This window comes from Mytilus trossulus, chromosome 7 (assembly GCF_036588685.1).
Source record: "Mytilus trossulus isolate FHL-02 chromosome 7, PNRI_Mtr1.1.1.hap1, whole genome shotgun sequence".
Taxonomy (NCBI): Eukaryota; Metazoa; Mollusca; class Bivalvia; order Mytilida; family Mytilidae; genus Mytilus; species Mytilus trossulus.
Genome location: NC_086379.1, coordinates 81,043,970 through 81,062,623, shown reverse-complemented (window position 1 = coordinate 81,062,623; position 18,654 = coordinate 81,043,970). Strand labels below are relative to the sequence as shown.

The 18,654-nt window shown below is 32.5% G+C and overlaps 1 protein-coding gene across 1 annotated transcript in view; it reads right to left on the bottom strand.

The window, feature by feature from the left end:
- The window catches only part of LOC134725961 (piwi-like protein 1), a 40,770-nt gene that overhangs the window by 6,824 nt on the left and 15,292 nt on the right, over positions 1 to 18,654 (bottom strand). Inside the window, exons 10-20 of the mRNA XM_063590294.1 lie at positions 13,462 to 13,653; positions 12,928 to 13,006; positions 11,266 to 11,364; positions 6,781 to 6,921; positions 5,724 to 6,026; positions 5,272 to 5,367; positions 4,089 to 4,205; positions 3,395 to 3,589; positions 2,475 to 2,663; positions 1,540 to 1,607; positions 736 to 913 (exon numbers count right to left, since the gene is read on the bottom strand). Coding sequence (XP_063446364.1) covers positions 736 to 913; positions 1,540 to 1,607; positions 2,475 to 2,663; positions 3,395 to 3,589; positions 4,089 to 4,205; positions 5,272 to 5,367; positions 5,724 to 6,026; positions 6,781 to 6,921; positions 11,266 to 11,364; positions 12,928 to 13,006; positions 13,462 to 13,653 — 1,657 coding nt within the window. The remainder of the gene's footprint in view (positions 1 to 735; positions 914 to 1,539; positions 1,608 to 2,474; positions 2,664 to 3,394; positions 3,590 to 4,088; positions 4,206 to 5,271; positions 5,368 to 5,723; positions 6,027 to 6,780; positions 6,922 to 11,265; positions 11,365 to 12,927; positions 13,007 to 13,461; positions 13,654 to 18,654) is intronic.

Below are 18,654 nucleotides of genomic sequence, written 5' to 3'. Positions count from 1 at the left end.
GGGACCTAACAGTTCCTGGCCAGTTATAATACAAATGAGTCATTTTGTATGACAGTCTCTGAAGATGATCAGGTCTCATGTTATAATTCTTACCTGACAAGGTGCAGGGACCCTAACAGTTCCTGGCCAGTTATAATACAAATGAGTCATTTTGTATGACAGTCTCTGAAGATGATCAGGTCTCATGTTATAATTCTTACCTGACAAGGTGCAGGGACCCTAACAGTTCCTGGCCAGTTATAATACAAATGAGTCATTTTGTATGACAGTCTCTGAAGATGATCAGGTCTCATGTTATAATTCTTACCTGACAAGGTGCAGGGACCCTAACAGTTCCTGGCCAGTTATAATACAAATGAGTCATTTTGTATGACAGTCTCTGAAGATGATCAGGTCTCATGTTATAATTCTTACCTGACAAGGTGCAGGGACCCTAACAGTTCCTGGCCAGTTATAATACAAATGAGTCATTTTGTATGACAGTCTCTGAAGATGATCAGGTCTCATGTTATAATTCTTACCTGACAAGGTGCAGGGACCCTAACAGTTCCTGGCCAGTTATAATACAAATGAGTCATTTTGTATGACAGTCTCTGAAGATGATCAGGTCTCATGTTATAATTCTTACCTGACAAGGTGCAGGGACCCTAACAGTTCCTGGCCAGTTATAATACAAATGAGTCATTTTGTATGACAGTCTCTGAAGATGATCAGGTCTCATGTTATAATTCTTACCTGACAAGGTGCAGGGACCCTAACAGTTCCTGGCCAGTTATAATACAAATGAGTCATTTTGTATGACAGTCTCTGAAGATGATCAGGTCTCATGTTAGAACTGTCATGTACCACAATATAATGTGTTGGTGATACTGTTCCTTGTCTTACATGCTGAGAAACAAGGTAGAAGTCATACCTACAATATACAAGTAGAACAAATTCAAATGTGACCTCCCAGACATTTTTTTCCTTTTCAATTTTCCTAAATATTTCATGTCAAATGTAAATAAAGAAAGTTACCACAGCTAGTAAATATACAGCAAATTCTGCATTTTTGCAACTTACAAAAAGACATAATTCAAGAAGAAAATGCAGCAACCTTTATTGAAACTTGATCTGTGTTTAGTGGTAATGAACATTGTGTATAAGTTTCATTGAATTTGGTAAAGCAAATTAAAGTTTCAGTGCAGAAACTAATTTATGGATGAGAAGATAGAAAGGACAGACAAGAGTAAAACTAATGAATGCCCCCTCTGCCATTGTGGAGGCATAAACAAATTGCACCCTATATTAATCCCCACCTTCTCAACAGAGCAACATCATCACAATATTATTTTCCATCAAACTGACTAAGCTTATTCAACATTTTATCATTGCATCCCCCAAAGTTACATTTTAATTCTAGCAAATAAAATATTCAATACAATGAATAGTATACACACAAAATATCATGAACTAACTTTCAATTTTCATATAGAGGCTGTAAGTTAATTGAAAATCAAAAGAAATTCTATACACTACATGGTGGCCCTAAGTACTTACCACTCTCTCCTTGTAATGGTATGATCAACAACAGTTCCAGGTGGAGGGTTTTCTAGATCCCTATTGGTCTGGAAAAAAAATCAATAATGTTATACAAACCTGATGATAAATAATAACTCTTTTTGTCTTTGAACTGCGGACAAAGAGTTCCAGCCAGAATAAAGATTTCACTGAAGCCTTATTTTAATACATTAATTGTCAAAAATATGAAGCAAATTCTTCTGCAGGTGTAAATGGTTTTACATAATGAAATATCTATCATTTATCGCTATTTTGTGCATTTTTCCCTTGATCCTTTTTTGTGATAATTTTCATATCATGCTTCTCGCTTGAGATGGAAAAATGATCGCTAGAAACTAAGGAGGCCACATGGCGTTGCTAATGAAATTGACATTGAAAACGTCGTCATAGGCAAAAAAGCGATAAACAGATTATCATTGGTCATCTCAACTCGATTGCTTTTCTCACTTTCGCTGTACCAGCTCAAGCGAGAAAATCAATCTCATTGAGATAATCAACGATAATCTATCATTCTAATGTGCTTAGGATTAGTCTGAATTTTGCTTATGCCAAAAAAAAAAACCCTTGATGTAATGTATGCACAAAACTTTTGTCTATTTTCTGCTTCATTTTAAAACGTATTCAGAATCTGTTGTAGCATCTAACAGAACTAGGGATGGTTGAATTGAGAAAAATCTCTTATCCAGTTGTATGGACTTCTTTGCAGTGATTTCTTTTGAAGACATTAACAACATGCTTTTCAGGCTACTTACAAGAATAACCTCGGGAGTTTCAGAAAAAAATACAAACAATGTAGGGGTTTTTTTTATAATCCTTTCCAAAATTTATCCCCATTGAATATATTTTGAATAATTATATTTCTGTTTAGAATATCTTTCTTACTCCTTTGTACTTGCATAACATCAATGTATTACCTTGAGAAAGATTCTAGCATTAATTCTTTTCTGTACAACCACTACAGTCATTGTTGGATTATAATTATCCCCAAATTGTCTAAAGCATTGTTTCAGTTGTTCTACTTCATGACCTCCCACAATACTCAGCTGTCCATCACCCACACCATCTCTGAATACAACCACCTTCTCTGGGAATGTGTGGTTAACCTTCAAATATATAGATGTACAATATGTTATAAACTACAAGAACATTAGCCCCTTGGAGCCTAATAACTTTATATATAACATTGATCAAAATAGGACTGATCACCATTACAAATTAAGGTACAAATAAAATATCAAATGAAATAAAATAAACAAATTCAGTAAGAATTTCAGTTAAAACAAGAATCTGTCCTCAGTACACGAATGCCCCACTCGCACTATCATTTTCCATGTTCAGTGGACCGCGAAATTGGGGTAAAATCTGTAATTTGGCATTAAAATTAGAAAGATCATATCATAGGGGACATGTGTACCAAGTTTGAAGTCGATTGGACTTCAACTTCATCAAAAACTACCTTGACCAAAAACTTCAACCTGAAGCGGGACAGACGGACGGACGAATGGACGCACAGACCAGAAAACATAATGCCCCTCTACTATCGTAGGTGGGGCATAAAAAAAATATCCTTCATTAGTATGAACTTCTTGATGTGGAATGGTCACTTATTTTTTTTATTTTTCCCCCCTATTATTCTAAAGTTAATACATAAATTAAAGGAATTGTTATTTAGTAAAAAAGAAAATTGATATTCTATAATCATGAAAGTTCTACAAATTAAGTATCAACATAAGATGGAGGAAAGTTTGAATCATCAAAACAGGAAAGTTAAATGTAGACAATAGCAACCTAACAGTACCATTTGTCTACCAATATAAATTAAATTTTAACTTACCTCATGATACTTTCTTATTGCTGATGTCATACATATCTTCAAGCCATCAATAAGTTCTTGTCCTGGTAGCTGGAAACAAACTCTGCTGTACCACCTTGTACATTCTTTGTTTGTACTCGACACAAATCCAGCAATAGATCGTTTACCCCTTGTAGCATCATGATAAACATCTATTCCTACCACCATCAAGTTACTCTACAAAATACATAACATTCACATGATTTTAATATTTAAGGAATGACTGTAATATTTTTACTGTCTATAAAGAAATAACATAAAAAATTTAGTGCACACTGAATAACGCGCGTAGCGGGTTATTTAACAGTGTGTGCACCACAATTTTTTATGTTATTTCGAATAGACAGAAAAAATATTATTATAATTTAATTCTAAATTCCATTTTAAACTGTAGAAAACCATGAAAAAACGTTGATGACGTCAGTCACATGACTGAATTATGTCTATGGGCTCATAACAAAATAATGTCAGCCAATCAGGAGACATATTACATCCAAAATTAAATTATCTAACTATGTAGCTCTTGTTCTGTTTTTAATTTTTGAAGTATTGTTATTCTATAATTTACCTATTAACCAAAAAGGAAAAGTTGGTTAAAATCGAAATTTGTAAACCATGTTCTGTTGATTTTTTATGTTATTAATTAGTCGTACATCAGGTAAGTAAGATAACCCACCATTGGTATACTAAGAGCCCACAACTCTCCACCCAATTTGACATTTATCTGTAATCCCACTTTCTGTGTAACACTTCTCAACTTCTTTTGGTCTTTGATTGTCTTTGCTATGATCACCTGCAATAAATCTATCTACTTTTACTATCAGCATCTTATATAATATAATCTAATGTGTAGAACAGAAATCCCCTAGATAAGATTCATACTATTTAAACCAACACTTATTTGTAATGGTAAAAATCTTGCTATAATTTTCAAAGTTCTGGTTATAATAATTTCAAGAGAAGTTTGTTACAGTTTACTTTTCAGACAAACTTGTGATTTCTTTGGAACTTAAACATGCAACAAAAACAGTTGTGCATTGAGAAAAAAATCATGGTTTTCCGTCAAACACATTTTGAATAATTTGATAGTTTACAAAGAATAATTTTTATCTCTCACCTTTATAATGTTTTTTTTTATATATATAACAGTAGTTATTGAAGCTTGATTATGACTTTTGATACATGGTAAGAAGAAGAATACACTTATGGAACGTAAGTATTTTTGGAAAGGTCTATACATGCCTGTTTCAAAATACAATAGAAAGACATTCTTTGAGCTGTCTCTTCATTTTAATTAGTCCATGCACAAGGATGTTTATCCACAGGTCATTTTATACTTTTACTTAAAATATTCTGTACTTATACAATACACAATGCTCATTATAACATTACAATAAATGGGGAATGTGACACAGATGATGCCCCCCCCCCTTTTTGCAGATCATTTAAAGTTATAAACAGACATAACCTAAGAGCGGCAAAAGATACCCTACCCAAATTTGGACTTGATCTTAGTTTTGTGGTAATAAGCATTATGTATTAGTTTCATAGCATTTGTTAAAGGCAAACTTAAGTTTGAAACGGAAACATTCAGCATTTTTTTATTTGTTAAGGGGCATAACTCTAGAACAGTTATCACCAAGATTCAAACTTGATCTGTATTTTGTGGTAATAAGCCTTGTGTATTAGTTTCACAGCCTTTGGTTAGGGCAAACTTAAACTAGAGAATGGAAACCACTTTAGGACATACAGACAAAGGTAAAACTTAATGGCCCCTTCCCAACGGTGGGGGGCATAAAAAGTTGAATTAATACAATGTTAAATTATGGATTTTTATCAAAATCATAAAAAGAACAAACCTGAGAAGGAACAGGACATTCAACACAACATAGTTTCTTTACTGCTGAATATCTATCATCTCTGGATGTTGGGAAGATTATCACAACCATTTGTACCTGTAAATCAAAGTTTAATCATATTTAATTAAACCATAAAAACAGTCACAATATTTCTCTGTGTTTAAAATTTTGTGCCAGAAAACATTCAAATCAAGTGAGCTGTTGTCTGAAGTAATCTGTTAGTTTTCAAGAATGTTTATTGTGAAATAGTAGATACTTATTTATAAATATTGCAGCAATAAGTAAACCTAAAAGCAAAACTTTCAAAGCAGCCATGCACATAATGTATATCATTACTAACCATTGTTTCAAAAACTTGTTTTACAATATGTAAGGATTGAATTTCAATCATCTGATTCGTTCTGTATTATGTCAAAAATCATTACTCTTTATTTAAATACGAATAAACTTACTGTAGGATTTATATTATCTCGTAAAGATTTGATATACGTTTCTGTCCTGTCGTCCCTGAGTTCATATCTTGTTGGATTATTGCACTGTATTCCCATTTGAGGACAGCACTTTAACATCATACTGATATATTCTTGCACTGTAGCTGAATCTCTTTTGGTGTATAACACAATCCAGTTTTTGAGATCAACAGCTGTGATAACAGTTTTTCTTGTAGCATCCCTACCCCAGTCAGCCTGAGGTCCTGCCATCACATGGCCATCCCTGAATATAATTTTCTCTTCCTGCACTTGTCTGCCCTCAATCTGTTTCAAATAAAGTTTTACTTAAACATATCAAATAAAAATATCTATTAAGTGTTTTATCTTCCCCCAAAGAGACAAATTAGTAAATAAAAACACAACATTTAAAGTTTCCTTTTAGCAAAGATAATTTTACTGCATATATAGTATACAACAAGCATTAACATACAGTTGGCAAGATGACATAGGATCCCCTTTAATAATGAACTTGACATGTCTCTTATTCTAGTCATAAGTTCCAAAGGGTTTGTGGACATAAATCAAATACAAATTCAGTTATCAGATTTAACTAGACCTGACACTGAGGTTATAACCTTACACTTGTGGTAAGCAGTCAACTTAAAGACATCAGACACTATTTCAATTAAACTTTTAATCAGTCGAAAAAGTTTATCTGTATACAGATTAATTACACAAATAAAATGATGTCAGTCTACACACTGGTTGTGCAGTTTGATATATTTAAATTTATTGCACCGCAGCTAAATTATCATGTTGTGATTGGTTTAACGCTGTCACGTGATGAACCCCTATGGGACCGCAGGGGGTTCGTTAAAATTTCATAGGGGGTTCATGACGCGTTAATGGTGACATCATCTATTAATGTTCTTGTGTTTCATTGTTCATTTTACAACAAAACGCAGCAGAAAAAGTCCAGCATGTGTTAAATTCGTTATACGGTTAACTACTGACCCCCTACGGATCCATATAGGATACTCAAGTTTAATTTCTACTGTTATGTTACTCATATAATTACATCTATTGTATCATTGTCAAAACTAAGGCCCCAGTTTGCTAGTTCCTGGCTTGCTTCAGGACTACTGTTTACACTGTTTACAAATTTTCCCATTGTCAGTTTTCTCTGGGCTGGAGAAACTCTTGTATGTGTTGCTATATCCTGAAAAAATAAAATATTTAAATTGAATATTTTTTGCAATGATCAGTATGGCATGCTTTTTATTTTTTCTGGATTTTAATGCATAGAATATAATAGCTGTAAGTTAGCGTAAAATGTTTGAATGTGAGTGACTGCAGTAAATTAGAAATAATCAATTCATCAACATAACACAAAATTTGAATACTGTAATTATGAGTTTCCAGGAAAACTTTTGAAATATTAAATAAACAATCAAACACAATTAAAATTTATCAGGTACTAAAGAACTAATAGTTTACGGGAATGATATATTAAGGGGATCCAATACAGTTTCAATGGAGTTAATTCTTGGCAGAAGGTTGAGGAATGGTCAGACTTTCAGCTGATTCATGTGTGTAATATTCAGAAATAAACTTTCCTTTCCTGTTTCAATTGTAACATCACTGTGAGATGACAAAAATCACAATTTTCACAAGTTAAGGGGGTTCGCGGGTCTAAATCATTTATATAGGATTTCTCTATATTTTTCTGTAAATGAACTTTATCTTATAGTTAATAGAAAAATGAAATAAAAAAGTGGGGTCACCGTTCGATTGCGCTCACAATCTGCCTTCGGAAGAAGCATACATTTTTGTAAAGGTGGGGATTTTCTGTTGAAGTGATAGGAGAAATGAAAGGTAATATCGAAATAAAAAATGAAATTTATTACAGAAATCGCTCAAATTTTAAAATAATTTAGTTTAAGTACAGCTTATATGGAAATTATAAACTAGAGGCTCCAAAGAGCCTGTGTCGCTCACCTTGGTCTATGTGAATATTAAACAAAGGACACATTTGAATTCATGACAAAATTGTGTTTTGGTGATGGTGATGTGTTTGTATATCTTACTTTACTGAACATTATTGCTGCTTACAATCATTCTATCTATATTGAACTTGGCCTAAGAGCTTCAGTGGAAAATGTTAGTTAAAATTTACAAATTTTATGAAAATTGTTAAAAATTGACTATAAAGGGCAATAACTCCTTATGGGGTCAATTGACCATTTAGGTCATGTTGACTTATTTTTAGGTGTTACTTTGCTGTACTTTGTTTCCCTTTACAGTTTATCTCTATCTATAATAATATTCAAGATAATAACAAAAAACGGCAAAATTTCCTTAAAATGACTAATTCAGGGGCAGCAACCTAACAGCAGTTTGTCCAATCCATCTGAAAATTTCATGGCAAATAGATCTTGACCTGATTAACAATGACACTCCCTGTTAGATTTGCTCTAAATGCTTTGGTTTTTGAGTTATAAGCAAGAAACTGCATTTTACCCCTATGTTCTATTTTTAGCCATGGCGGCCATCTTTGTTGGTTGGCCGGGTCACGCCACACAATTTTTAAACTAGATACCCCAATGATGATTGCGGCCAAGTTTGTTTAAATTTGGCCCAGCAGTTTCAGAGGAGAAGATTTTTGTAAAAGATGACCAAGATTTACGAAAAATGGTTAAAAATTGACTATAAAGGACAATAACTCCTAAAGTGGTCAACTGACCATTTTGGTTATGTTGACTTATTTGTAGATTTTACTTTGCTGAACATTATTGCTGTTTACAGTTTATCTCTATCTATAATAATATTCAAGATAATAACAAAAAACAGCAAAATTTCCCTAAAATTACCAATTCAGGGGCAGCAACCCAACAACAGGTTGTCCGATTCATCTGAAAATTTCAGGGCAGTTAGATCTTGACCTGATGAACATTTTTACCCCACGTCAGATTTGCTCTAAATGCTTTGGTTTTTTAGTTATAAGCCAAAAACTGCATTTTACCCCTATGTTCTATTTTTAGCCGTGGCGGCCATCTTGGTTGGTTGGCGGGGTCACCGGACACAATTTTTAAACTAGATACCCCAATGATGATTATGGCCAAGTTTGGATTAATTTGGCCCAGCAGTTTCAGAGGAGAAGATTTTTGTAAAAGATTACCAAGATTTACGAAAAATGGTTAAAAATTGACTATAAAGGACAATGACTCCTAAAGTGGTCAACTGACCATTTTGGTTATGTTGACTTATTTGTAGATTTTACTTTGCTGAACATTATTGCTGTTTACAGTTTATCTCTATCTATAATAATATTCAAGATAATAACAAAAAACAGCAAAATTTCCCTAAAATTACCAATTCAGGGGCAGCAACCCAACAACAGGTTGTCCGATTCATCTGAAAATTTCAGGGCAGTTAGATCTTGACCTGATGAACATTTTTACCCCACGTCAGATTTGCTCTAAATGCTTTGGTTTTTTAGTTATAAGCCAAAAACTGCATTTTACCCCTATGTTCTATTTTTAGCCGTGGCGGCCATCTTGGTTGGTTGGCGGGGTCACCGGACACAATTTTTAAACTAGATACCCCAATGATGATTATGGCCAAGTTTGGATTAATTTCGCCCAGCAGTTTCAGAGGAGAAGATTTTTGTAAAAGTTAACGACGACGGACGACGACGGACGCCGACGGACGACGCCGGACGCCGGACGCCAAGTGATGAGAAAAGCTCACTTGGCCCTTCGGGCCAGGTGAGCTAAAAATATAGGTCACCGATGAGTTAAAAAAGATATTTCAATTTTAAAGCAAAAAAATGGCATTTTTGCACCAAAGGGAGATAATTTGGAGCTTATTCAATGATATATACATTTTAAAAGTCACCTGGGGCCAAAACGAATTGATGTTTTGGAATAATTTTTTAACCATATGATTAAGTAACATCTACTAAAGGCAATTAATGAAATTTGTAATGAAAAATAAATGTTTGATATTTTTCTGAAAATCTTATACCCTCGAGCCTCCTTAAACCAAAGAAACTGTTAGAAAGAATAAGGTGCAGGATTTGAGACAGGAAAAAAAAAGATAAAGTCATAGATGGCAAGAAGTCTTGAAAGGTTAAGAAAGATAACACTTTTTTACACAACTCAACAACTTTTTTGCAAACATGTGTGTGAATTATATTTGCATTTCCTTTGGGAAATTGACCATGTGAAACAGATGACGCCCATCCTCCCCCTTTCTTTTGCATGTAACGGTAAGGAAGCTAACAACTACATTTCAAAGCCTTTATCAACGAGTAATACCAATATCATAAAATTATCATATCTTATTAAATGATAATACTTAAGAAGGATTAAAATTAAAATGGAGCTAGGAGCCTTAATTAGCCTAGAAGGTTGACAAGATTTTTGTGAGAACAAAAATTGTAAGGGATCCGTGGAACCCTATGTCCCACCTACTTATGTTGTAAATTGCAAGCTCAACAAAAATGAGGATTTTTTTTTTTAAATATTCCTCTCGACACTATCTTTTGATTGAATGAAGCTTCTGTCCATGTTTGGTAAAAATCCAGGATGGTTTATGAAACTTATTAACTGTTATCGAAACTTTGACTGCCGACTGTAAGTATATAATTCACATTTACAGACTTTTAACAGTCCAAGGATAACATTAATTTAATTTTTGGGATCTACAAAAGTGAAATAATTTGACACATATTTCTTGCTAGGAAATATGCTGCACATGCAATTGCAAACACGTTTTATATGAGATATGCTGTTTACAAAGGTATACAACATGGAAAATAATGTAGTGGTACTAGCTAGCATGCACTAAACTAAGTATGTGAGTTTTCAAAAATGATAAAATAAAAATAGGAGAATGTGTCCATACCCAGACTAGCACATTACATTGCTCAAAGTAACGAAATCCAAATTATAACTTAATCTCAATATTGTGGTAATAAGCACAAGTTTCATAATATTATTAGCCTGATGCAAACAACAGTTTGAGATTGGATACGAAAAAATTCAGCAATTTTTCAGTTTTTAAACGGCATATTTCTAGGGCAATAAAAGTGAAGACACTCAAATTCAAACTTGATCTGTATTTTGTAGGAATAAGTTGCACAATATTTTGTTGCAGCAAACTAGAGAACAGAAACTAATTTTGGGTAATACATACTGCCTTCTGCATTAAAATGAACCAAAAAATATTGAGATATGAGAATAAGAAAGTTTGATTACAAATACTATGATAAAATAAGATCTGACACTTTTCCTTCTGGTAAATGCTAACACCCAGTGAGACATGTATTACTTACCTGTTTAATTTTTCTAACTTTGTCGTTGTCCTAAAGGATGACATAAACATAGATACAGAAAGTGCTTTCATATGTGAGAATATTTGACTGAGATTAGGAGCAGTACACAAAGGAACTACATGTTAGTGTAGGGAATTGTTAAAAAAAATACTTTCTATCTAATTTATTTAATGTTAGGAACATTATAAGACCAACTCAATAGGCTATTTAAACTGTAAACATTACCTTCATCACTCTGAAATCTGATCGTAGTTCATCTGTGAGACCAGTCATGTAACATAACTCTGGAATTAAACAGATGTTCTCACATTGTTGTTCCATTCCCTAAAAAAGACAAGTTTCCATTTATATAGTCAACATAGATTCATGCTGTAATATAAAAACATTTTGTTATCCTTATTGAAAACATCTTCACAGTCATCCATGAATCAAAATGTAAGTGGCCTAAAGATGCACATATCAAAAATCAAATGTTACCCTTTCTAGGCAACAAAATTGTAATTTTACTGGTCTTATTCACAATGATACATTGCCCACATCCTTCTTTTCACCATGATAATTCCAGTAAACTTTTTGAAACTGTTCGAAAACATCTAATTAACTCCGGCATTTTCAAATCATGTGAGATTGGTTGCATTATTTACAAGACAAAATCAATAAAGGTCAATGAAATCTACCACAGTGAAGCAGACCCAAAACCTTATCACTTAATATTTTATTTGAGAAAATATACAATATCTGGATGAGAATAAAACAACTTACATGCATATTATAAATAATGCATGACCAGTTTTTGGGTCTATTTGGAAGTACATGTCTCAAATGTGTAAAGATAAAGTAGTCCTAATACAGAAAATAATACTGTGTTAAAATGCTGTGATGTGCAAAAGTTAAAGCAAAATAGATAGGATGAAAATTCTTTTATATTTTTATATTTTTACAACATCTCATTGAAAAGCATCTTGAGAAAAAAAGAATATGCTGTAATGTTTCACAGAAAAGAGACTAATTTTCAAAACATGTAATACATATTGTGTACACACTTTATTTCAGCAAGCACACAATACATAGTCAATGAACATGATATTAAGTCGTACAAAGTTAATATTCTTGATGCAACTCACTGCCAATATGAATTATAGAGAAACATTTGACATACATTGTGAGCTATAAATGTTCAGACAGACAAACAGATTTAAGTGTAAGCCATGATGGAGGCTGACACAAGCAGTTCTAATGATCTCCTGAGCTATAAATGTTCAGACAGACCAGCAGATTTAAGTGTAAACTATGATGGAGGCTGACACAAGCAGTTCTAATGATCTCCTGAGCTATAAATGTTCAGACAGACAAGCAGATTTAAGTGTAAGCTATGATGGAGGCTGACACGAGCGTAAGCTATGATGGAGGCTGACACAAGTGTAAGCTATGATGGAGGCTGACACAAGTGTTAGCTATGATGGAGGCTGACACAAGTGTAAGCTATGATGGAGGCTGACACAAGTGTAAACTATGATGGAGGCTGACACAAGTGTAAGCTATGATGGAGGCTGACACAAGTGTAATCTATGGTGGAGGCTGACACAAGCGTAAGCTATGATGGAGGCTGACACAAGTGTAAGCTATGATGGAGGTGTAATCTATGATGGAGGCTGACACAAGAGTAAGCTATGATGGAGGCTGACACAAGTGTAATCTATGGTGGAGGCTGACACAAGCGTAAGCTATGATGGAGGCTGACACAAGTGTAAGCTATGATGGAGGTGTAATCTATGATGGATGCTGACACAAGCAGTTCTAATGATCTCCACCAGAGTGTATGTAATCTAATCATTTTTATATGACAGGACTTTTATATCTACTCCAATATATAATACTAATACATACCTGAGGTGTTCTCTTCTTTTTCTGTCTGTGTAGGAGAAGTGGCTGTTGGTCATCTTGAATATTCTTATTGTAAGCTTTCCTGTAACATTATTATAACATTTTAAGGAGGCCACATTCACCTTCAGCTTAAACTCTTGTATTAAATTTGTTGTCTTCATAACTTTTTGATGTTTGGAATAAAAATGACTTGTATTTGAATTTTCATCTATTAGATCTTGAAAAGAGAATAAACAATTTTCTGATAATCAACTCCAGTTTTTTTTCACCTTTTACATGATCATGATGATGTTCAAGATATATTAATATTCATTTGGGTTGTTTTCACTTTTTCTTCCAAAAAAAAAATAAGCAGTTATATTCTATAATGTGAATATTTTCTTGGATTTTTTTATTCATATATTTATTTTTCTTGTCAGTTTCCATAAGGACAATCAATTACTATTTTTTTTTAAATCTTTCTTGAGAAAAGAAAAATGAACAAAAAACCCTAACATCATTCACAAAGTAAACCTCTTCTTGTTAAATAACACTTACTTGTAATACTCTTGGAAAGTAATAGACTCTCCGGTGTTTTTACATGGGAATGAGTGAGCAGGACTTTTATCCCAGATAATATCATCTATGCGGTATGTCTTGTTGTTATATCTAGTGAGTACCACAGTCCCTACAAGTTTTTTTACACATTCATCTTGAAAGCCACTTGAATTTCTCTGTACAATCTGCTGCCTGAAACAAACAAAACAGATTCATCTTAAATTAGTGAAATGAGAATATGATAAAATTTAAGCTTGAGGTGAAGCTTATATAGTAGACTGAGCTTACTCATAAGTATTCCCTTATAATTAACTTTTTAAAGGACAAGGTTTATTGTGGGAACTTTCTTTGCAACTAAGATCATTTTTTTTTATAGATAGAAAATCTATTCTATTATTTATACCAGATTTAATTGTATCAACCAAAATGCCAAAATCAAACCAATCATCTGTAAAATTTGGTTATTGGAATATAGGTGGCTTATTTTCAAAGGGCATGAATAAAGCAGAGGATCCCCTTTTTCTGAAACATTTAGAGAATTACGACATTGTTTTTTTAGTCGAAACTCATGTGGGATATAATTCCCAAATACACAATATTGGTAAATTTCATTATCATCCAATTTGTAGAAAATTATCAAATAATAACCGTCATTTTGGGGGTATAGCAATTCTACAGAAAAGTCATGTTAAACCTCATGTCAAAATATTGATTAACAGTAATCCAGATTATCAATGGATTAAATTAGAAAAATCCCTTTTTGGATTTAAAAGTGACCTATTTATTTGTGAACTGTACAACCCCCCCTGTTACGTCTAAATATACCCAAGAACTCTCTTCTGATGTTTTTGAATGCATAGAAAAAGATATCTTTCAGTATAAAAAAATGGGTGAAATTTTGTTATGTGGAGATTTTAATGCCAGAATAGGCTTATAGTAAACGATGATTCAAAATTTACACCAATTTTTGATACATACCCTACTGACAAAAACATTATGACAAAGAAAAAGTCGAGACCAAAAAATTGATCAAAGAGGCAAAGAAGTTTTCGATTTTTGCATTAGTAAACAAATAAGAATTTTAAATGGCAGAGTTCTTGGTGATACATTTGGTAATTTTACTTGCTATACCCCCAATGGTGCAAGTGTGGTTGATTATGTTGCTGTGTCGGAAGAAATTCTTGAAAATGTACTGTATTTTAAAGTATCCAGATTTATTCCCACATTATCTGATTGTCATTGTAAACTTGAGTGGGAATTATCTGCAAAATATTGTGTTCCTGGAGAAAATGATATTCCAATCCAGTTGAAAAATATGACACCTAATTATATCTGGACTGACTGTTCAGCAATAAAATTTCAAGAAACACTTTCTTCAGATACACTACAAAACTACATACTAGAATTCAACAACAGCACAATTCAATTTACTCAGACATCAGTAGATGAAGCATCATCAAAACTTTCAAACATCTTTTCATCAGCAGCAAATCTATCACTTAAACGACCTTTAAAAAAACACACAAACAAACAAAAAAACAAAAAGTGGTTTGACGCAAGTTTACAACAAGCTCGAACTAACTTGCTTAATTATGGAAAAATTTATTCAAGATTTCCATATGATCCAATTATCAAAAATCACTTTTATAAACTGAATCGTGAATACTCCAAACTAAGGAAATATAAATACAAACAATACAAACAATCATTGATTAGTCAGCTGGACTCCTTGCAGGAAGAGAATCCAAAACTGTATTGGAACTTAATTAATGAACTACAGGAAAAAAAAAGAAACTAAAAAAAAATTTGATATCAACTTTGATATCACATTTCCAAAAGTTGTCACAACTGAAAGGTGAATTTCAAAGTAGATATACAGAGCTATGTGAAAAACTGAAACAGTTAGAAAACTCAAAATGTTTCAACGAGTTGGACTCCGTTATCACTGAGTCTGAAATATCCAAAGCCATTTCACACTTAAAATGCAATAAATCATCAGGCTTGGATAACATTAGTAATAATATGATAAAGAATGGACAGACTTTCCTTTTAAAAAGTTTTCAACAGATGTTTAATACTTGTCTGTCTTCAGGTATATACCCAACATCTTGGGCTGAAGGTTATATTACACCAATTTTTAAAAGCAACGATACAAGTGACCCTAACAATTATAGAGGAATAACAATAACAAGTGCAATTGGAAAGCTTTTTAATAGAATATTAAGTCTAAGACTGGACAAATTTCTTCAGGAACATAATATTATACATGATAGTCAAATTGGATTCACAAGGAAAGCCAGAACTGCAGATCATATGTTTATTTTAAACTGTCTTATTAACAAATACTGTAATTCAAAAGAAGGTAGACTGTTTGCCTGTTTTGTTGATTTTCAGAAGGCTTTTGATACTGTTATACATACAGGGATCAAGATTAAACTACTAGATATTGGGGCTGGGTCTTATTTTTATAACATTATTAAAAGTATGTATGAAATTAGCAAATCATGTGTCAAAATTCAAAATCAAGTAAGTGATTTTTTCCCATTAGATATTGGAGTCAAACAAGGTGACAACCTCAGTCCGAATTTATTCAAGATATTCATAAATGATTTGCCCAGATATTTGTCAGATACTAGAGACCCAGTTAATGTCAATGACAAAGATCTACATTGTTTAATGTATGCTGATGATATTGTTTTATTATCTACATCAGCTGAAGGACTACGAGAAAAGCTGGGAATGCTTGATAAATTTTGCAAAGATTGGTGTCTCAATGTGAATACTAATAAGACAAAGGTGCTGATTTTCAACAAGGCAGGCAGACATGTAAAACAGATATTCACATTTCAGAATATAAATCTGGAATGTGTTTCAAAATACAAATACCTAGGTTTATATTTAAGCTCATCTGGTTCATTCAGTTATGCTCAAAATGAACTATACAAAAAATCCCTGAAAGCTCATTTCAAATTAAGGAAAGATCTTTTATCACTTACAGCTAATACATTAATGCTAGCAAGACAAATCTTTGTTTGGCTTGCTTGCTTTGCTTGTATCAATGTTTGCTCAAGCATGGCAATTAAAATAGGCGGGGCTTCAGCTTGTATACGTCAAACTAAAATTTCATTGGACAGACACTAAATTTTAAACATCACATGATGACAAATATAAAGCGCAATCGTAGAAATGGAAGCCCAAAAAATGTATTTGTTTTTTCTCGAAGATATGCATTTTCATCATCCAACTGAAAAGGTGAGTTTGAGATGAATAATTTGTCTAAAAAACCGCACAAAGAAAGAATATTTGATACATCATCTCGCTTCAGGTTCTATCATTTTTATATAGCAAAACTACAGGTTGACTTTATAACATAAAAAAATCACAGTACTAAAAGATGAAATATATGGGTCAATTGAAATACCTATGTAATGAATCACTAAATCAGAGTAGGTGTGTTCGAATAGTTATTTTGCTTTTCTAAAAGTACTTGACGACAGACTTGACGACAGTCTTTTCAGTTGGATGATGAAAATGCATATCTTCGAGAAAAAACAAATACATTTTTTTGGCTTCCATTTCTACGATTGCGCTTTATATTTGTCATCCTGTGATGTTTAAAATTTAGTGTCCTTAACTTCAATAACTGTCCAATAAAATTTTAGTATGACGTATACAAGCTGAAGCCCGGCCTATCTTAATTGCCATGCTTGAGCAAACATTGATACAAGCAAAGCAAGCAAGACAAACAAAGATTTGTCTTGCTAGCATTAATGTATTAGCTGTAATCCTGATGTAAAAACAAGTATTCATGTTTTTGACCACACTGTAAAACCTATTTTATTATATGGTAGCGAAATATGGGGGATGTTTAATTCTCTTTCCTCTAAATGTAAGAAGGAAGATATATCTTTTGAAAAATTATATTCAGGTTAACCCTGTGAGAAACTTCATATAAAATTTTGTAAATTTATACTTGGGGTACACAAGAAAACAACAAATGCTGCAGTGTTATCTGAACTTGGAAGATTTCCAATATATTTTAATATTATAAAAGGAATGTTATTGTACTGGTATTGATTAGAGAATTTAGGTAATAATTTTCCTCTATTAAAAGAGGCATATACACAATCAAAGACACTACATCATATGAATATAACATCATGGTATGGTTCAATAAATGTTGTTTTTAAAATACTTGGTATTGACTATACAAATGCCATAAATGCTCCATTTTGTGAATCCTTATACAAATTTAAGAAATATATACAAACCAAGCTATCAATATTGTTTATTAGCTGTTGGAAAAAACAAATAGATAAATTTTCAGACAGTAAACTGAAAACCTACCTTTTATATAAAACAAATTTTGGTTTTGAAAAATATCTAACATTGATCAAGAATTTTGAACTTAGAAGAAGTTTTACTAAATTACGTGTATCTTCTCATAGATTACAAATAGAATAAGGTAGATATCAGGGTATTCCCCGAATTAACAGAATATGTAATAAATGTTCTTCCAATACTGTCGAAGATGAGGCTCATTTTCTATTTGATTGTAACAAATTTGAGGATGATAGAAATTGTATGTTAGCTAGTATTGCACAATATAATTCTTATTTTAATCATATGAACAGTCAAAGCAAAATTATCTGGTTATTTAGTGTAGAAAATGTTGAGTTACTTAAAATAATATGTAATTTTATATACAAACATCTTCCTTAGTGAAGATTAGTTAAAGGAAATCTATGTGTGTATATACATTTGATTGGACATAGAAAATTATATTCATCTGAATATCACAAACATACTAGCCGATTAAAAAAAAAAAATAATTGTTAAGATATATTATTTATTCAAATGTTCTCTTATATCCTTGAGGCATCGTCCCCTGGTATCAACTGCATTCAAGTTACCTATGATGCTTCCTTGTTTGCTTTTGATACAGGTAGGAAAGAGACATTTACACACATTTTACATGCCTATGGCCCATAAGGTATCGCCCCCTGGTGTCAGCTGCCTTTAGGAAACCATAATGCTTTCCTATTTGCTGCTGACACAGGATGAGTCATGGACATGTTTAATTTCTACTTTCTTTTTGGCTAATTATTATATATTTAATTGATCCAACTTTTTGTGTACTATACATATGTGGATATCTATTTTTTCTTTTTTTCTTTTTGGACTGCTTGTTTG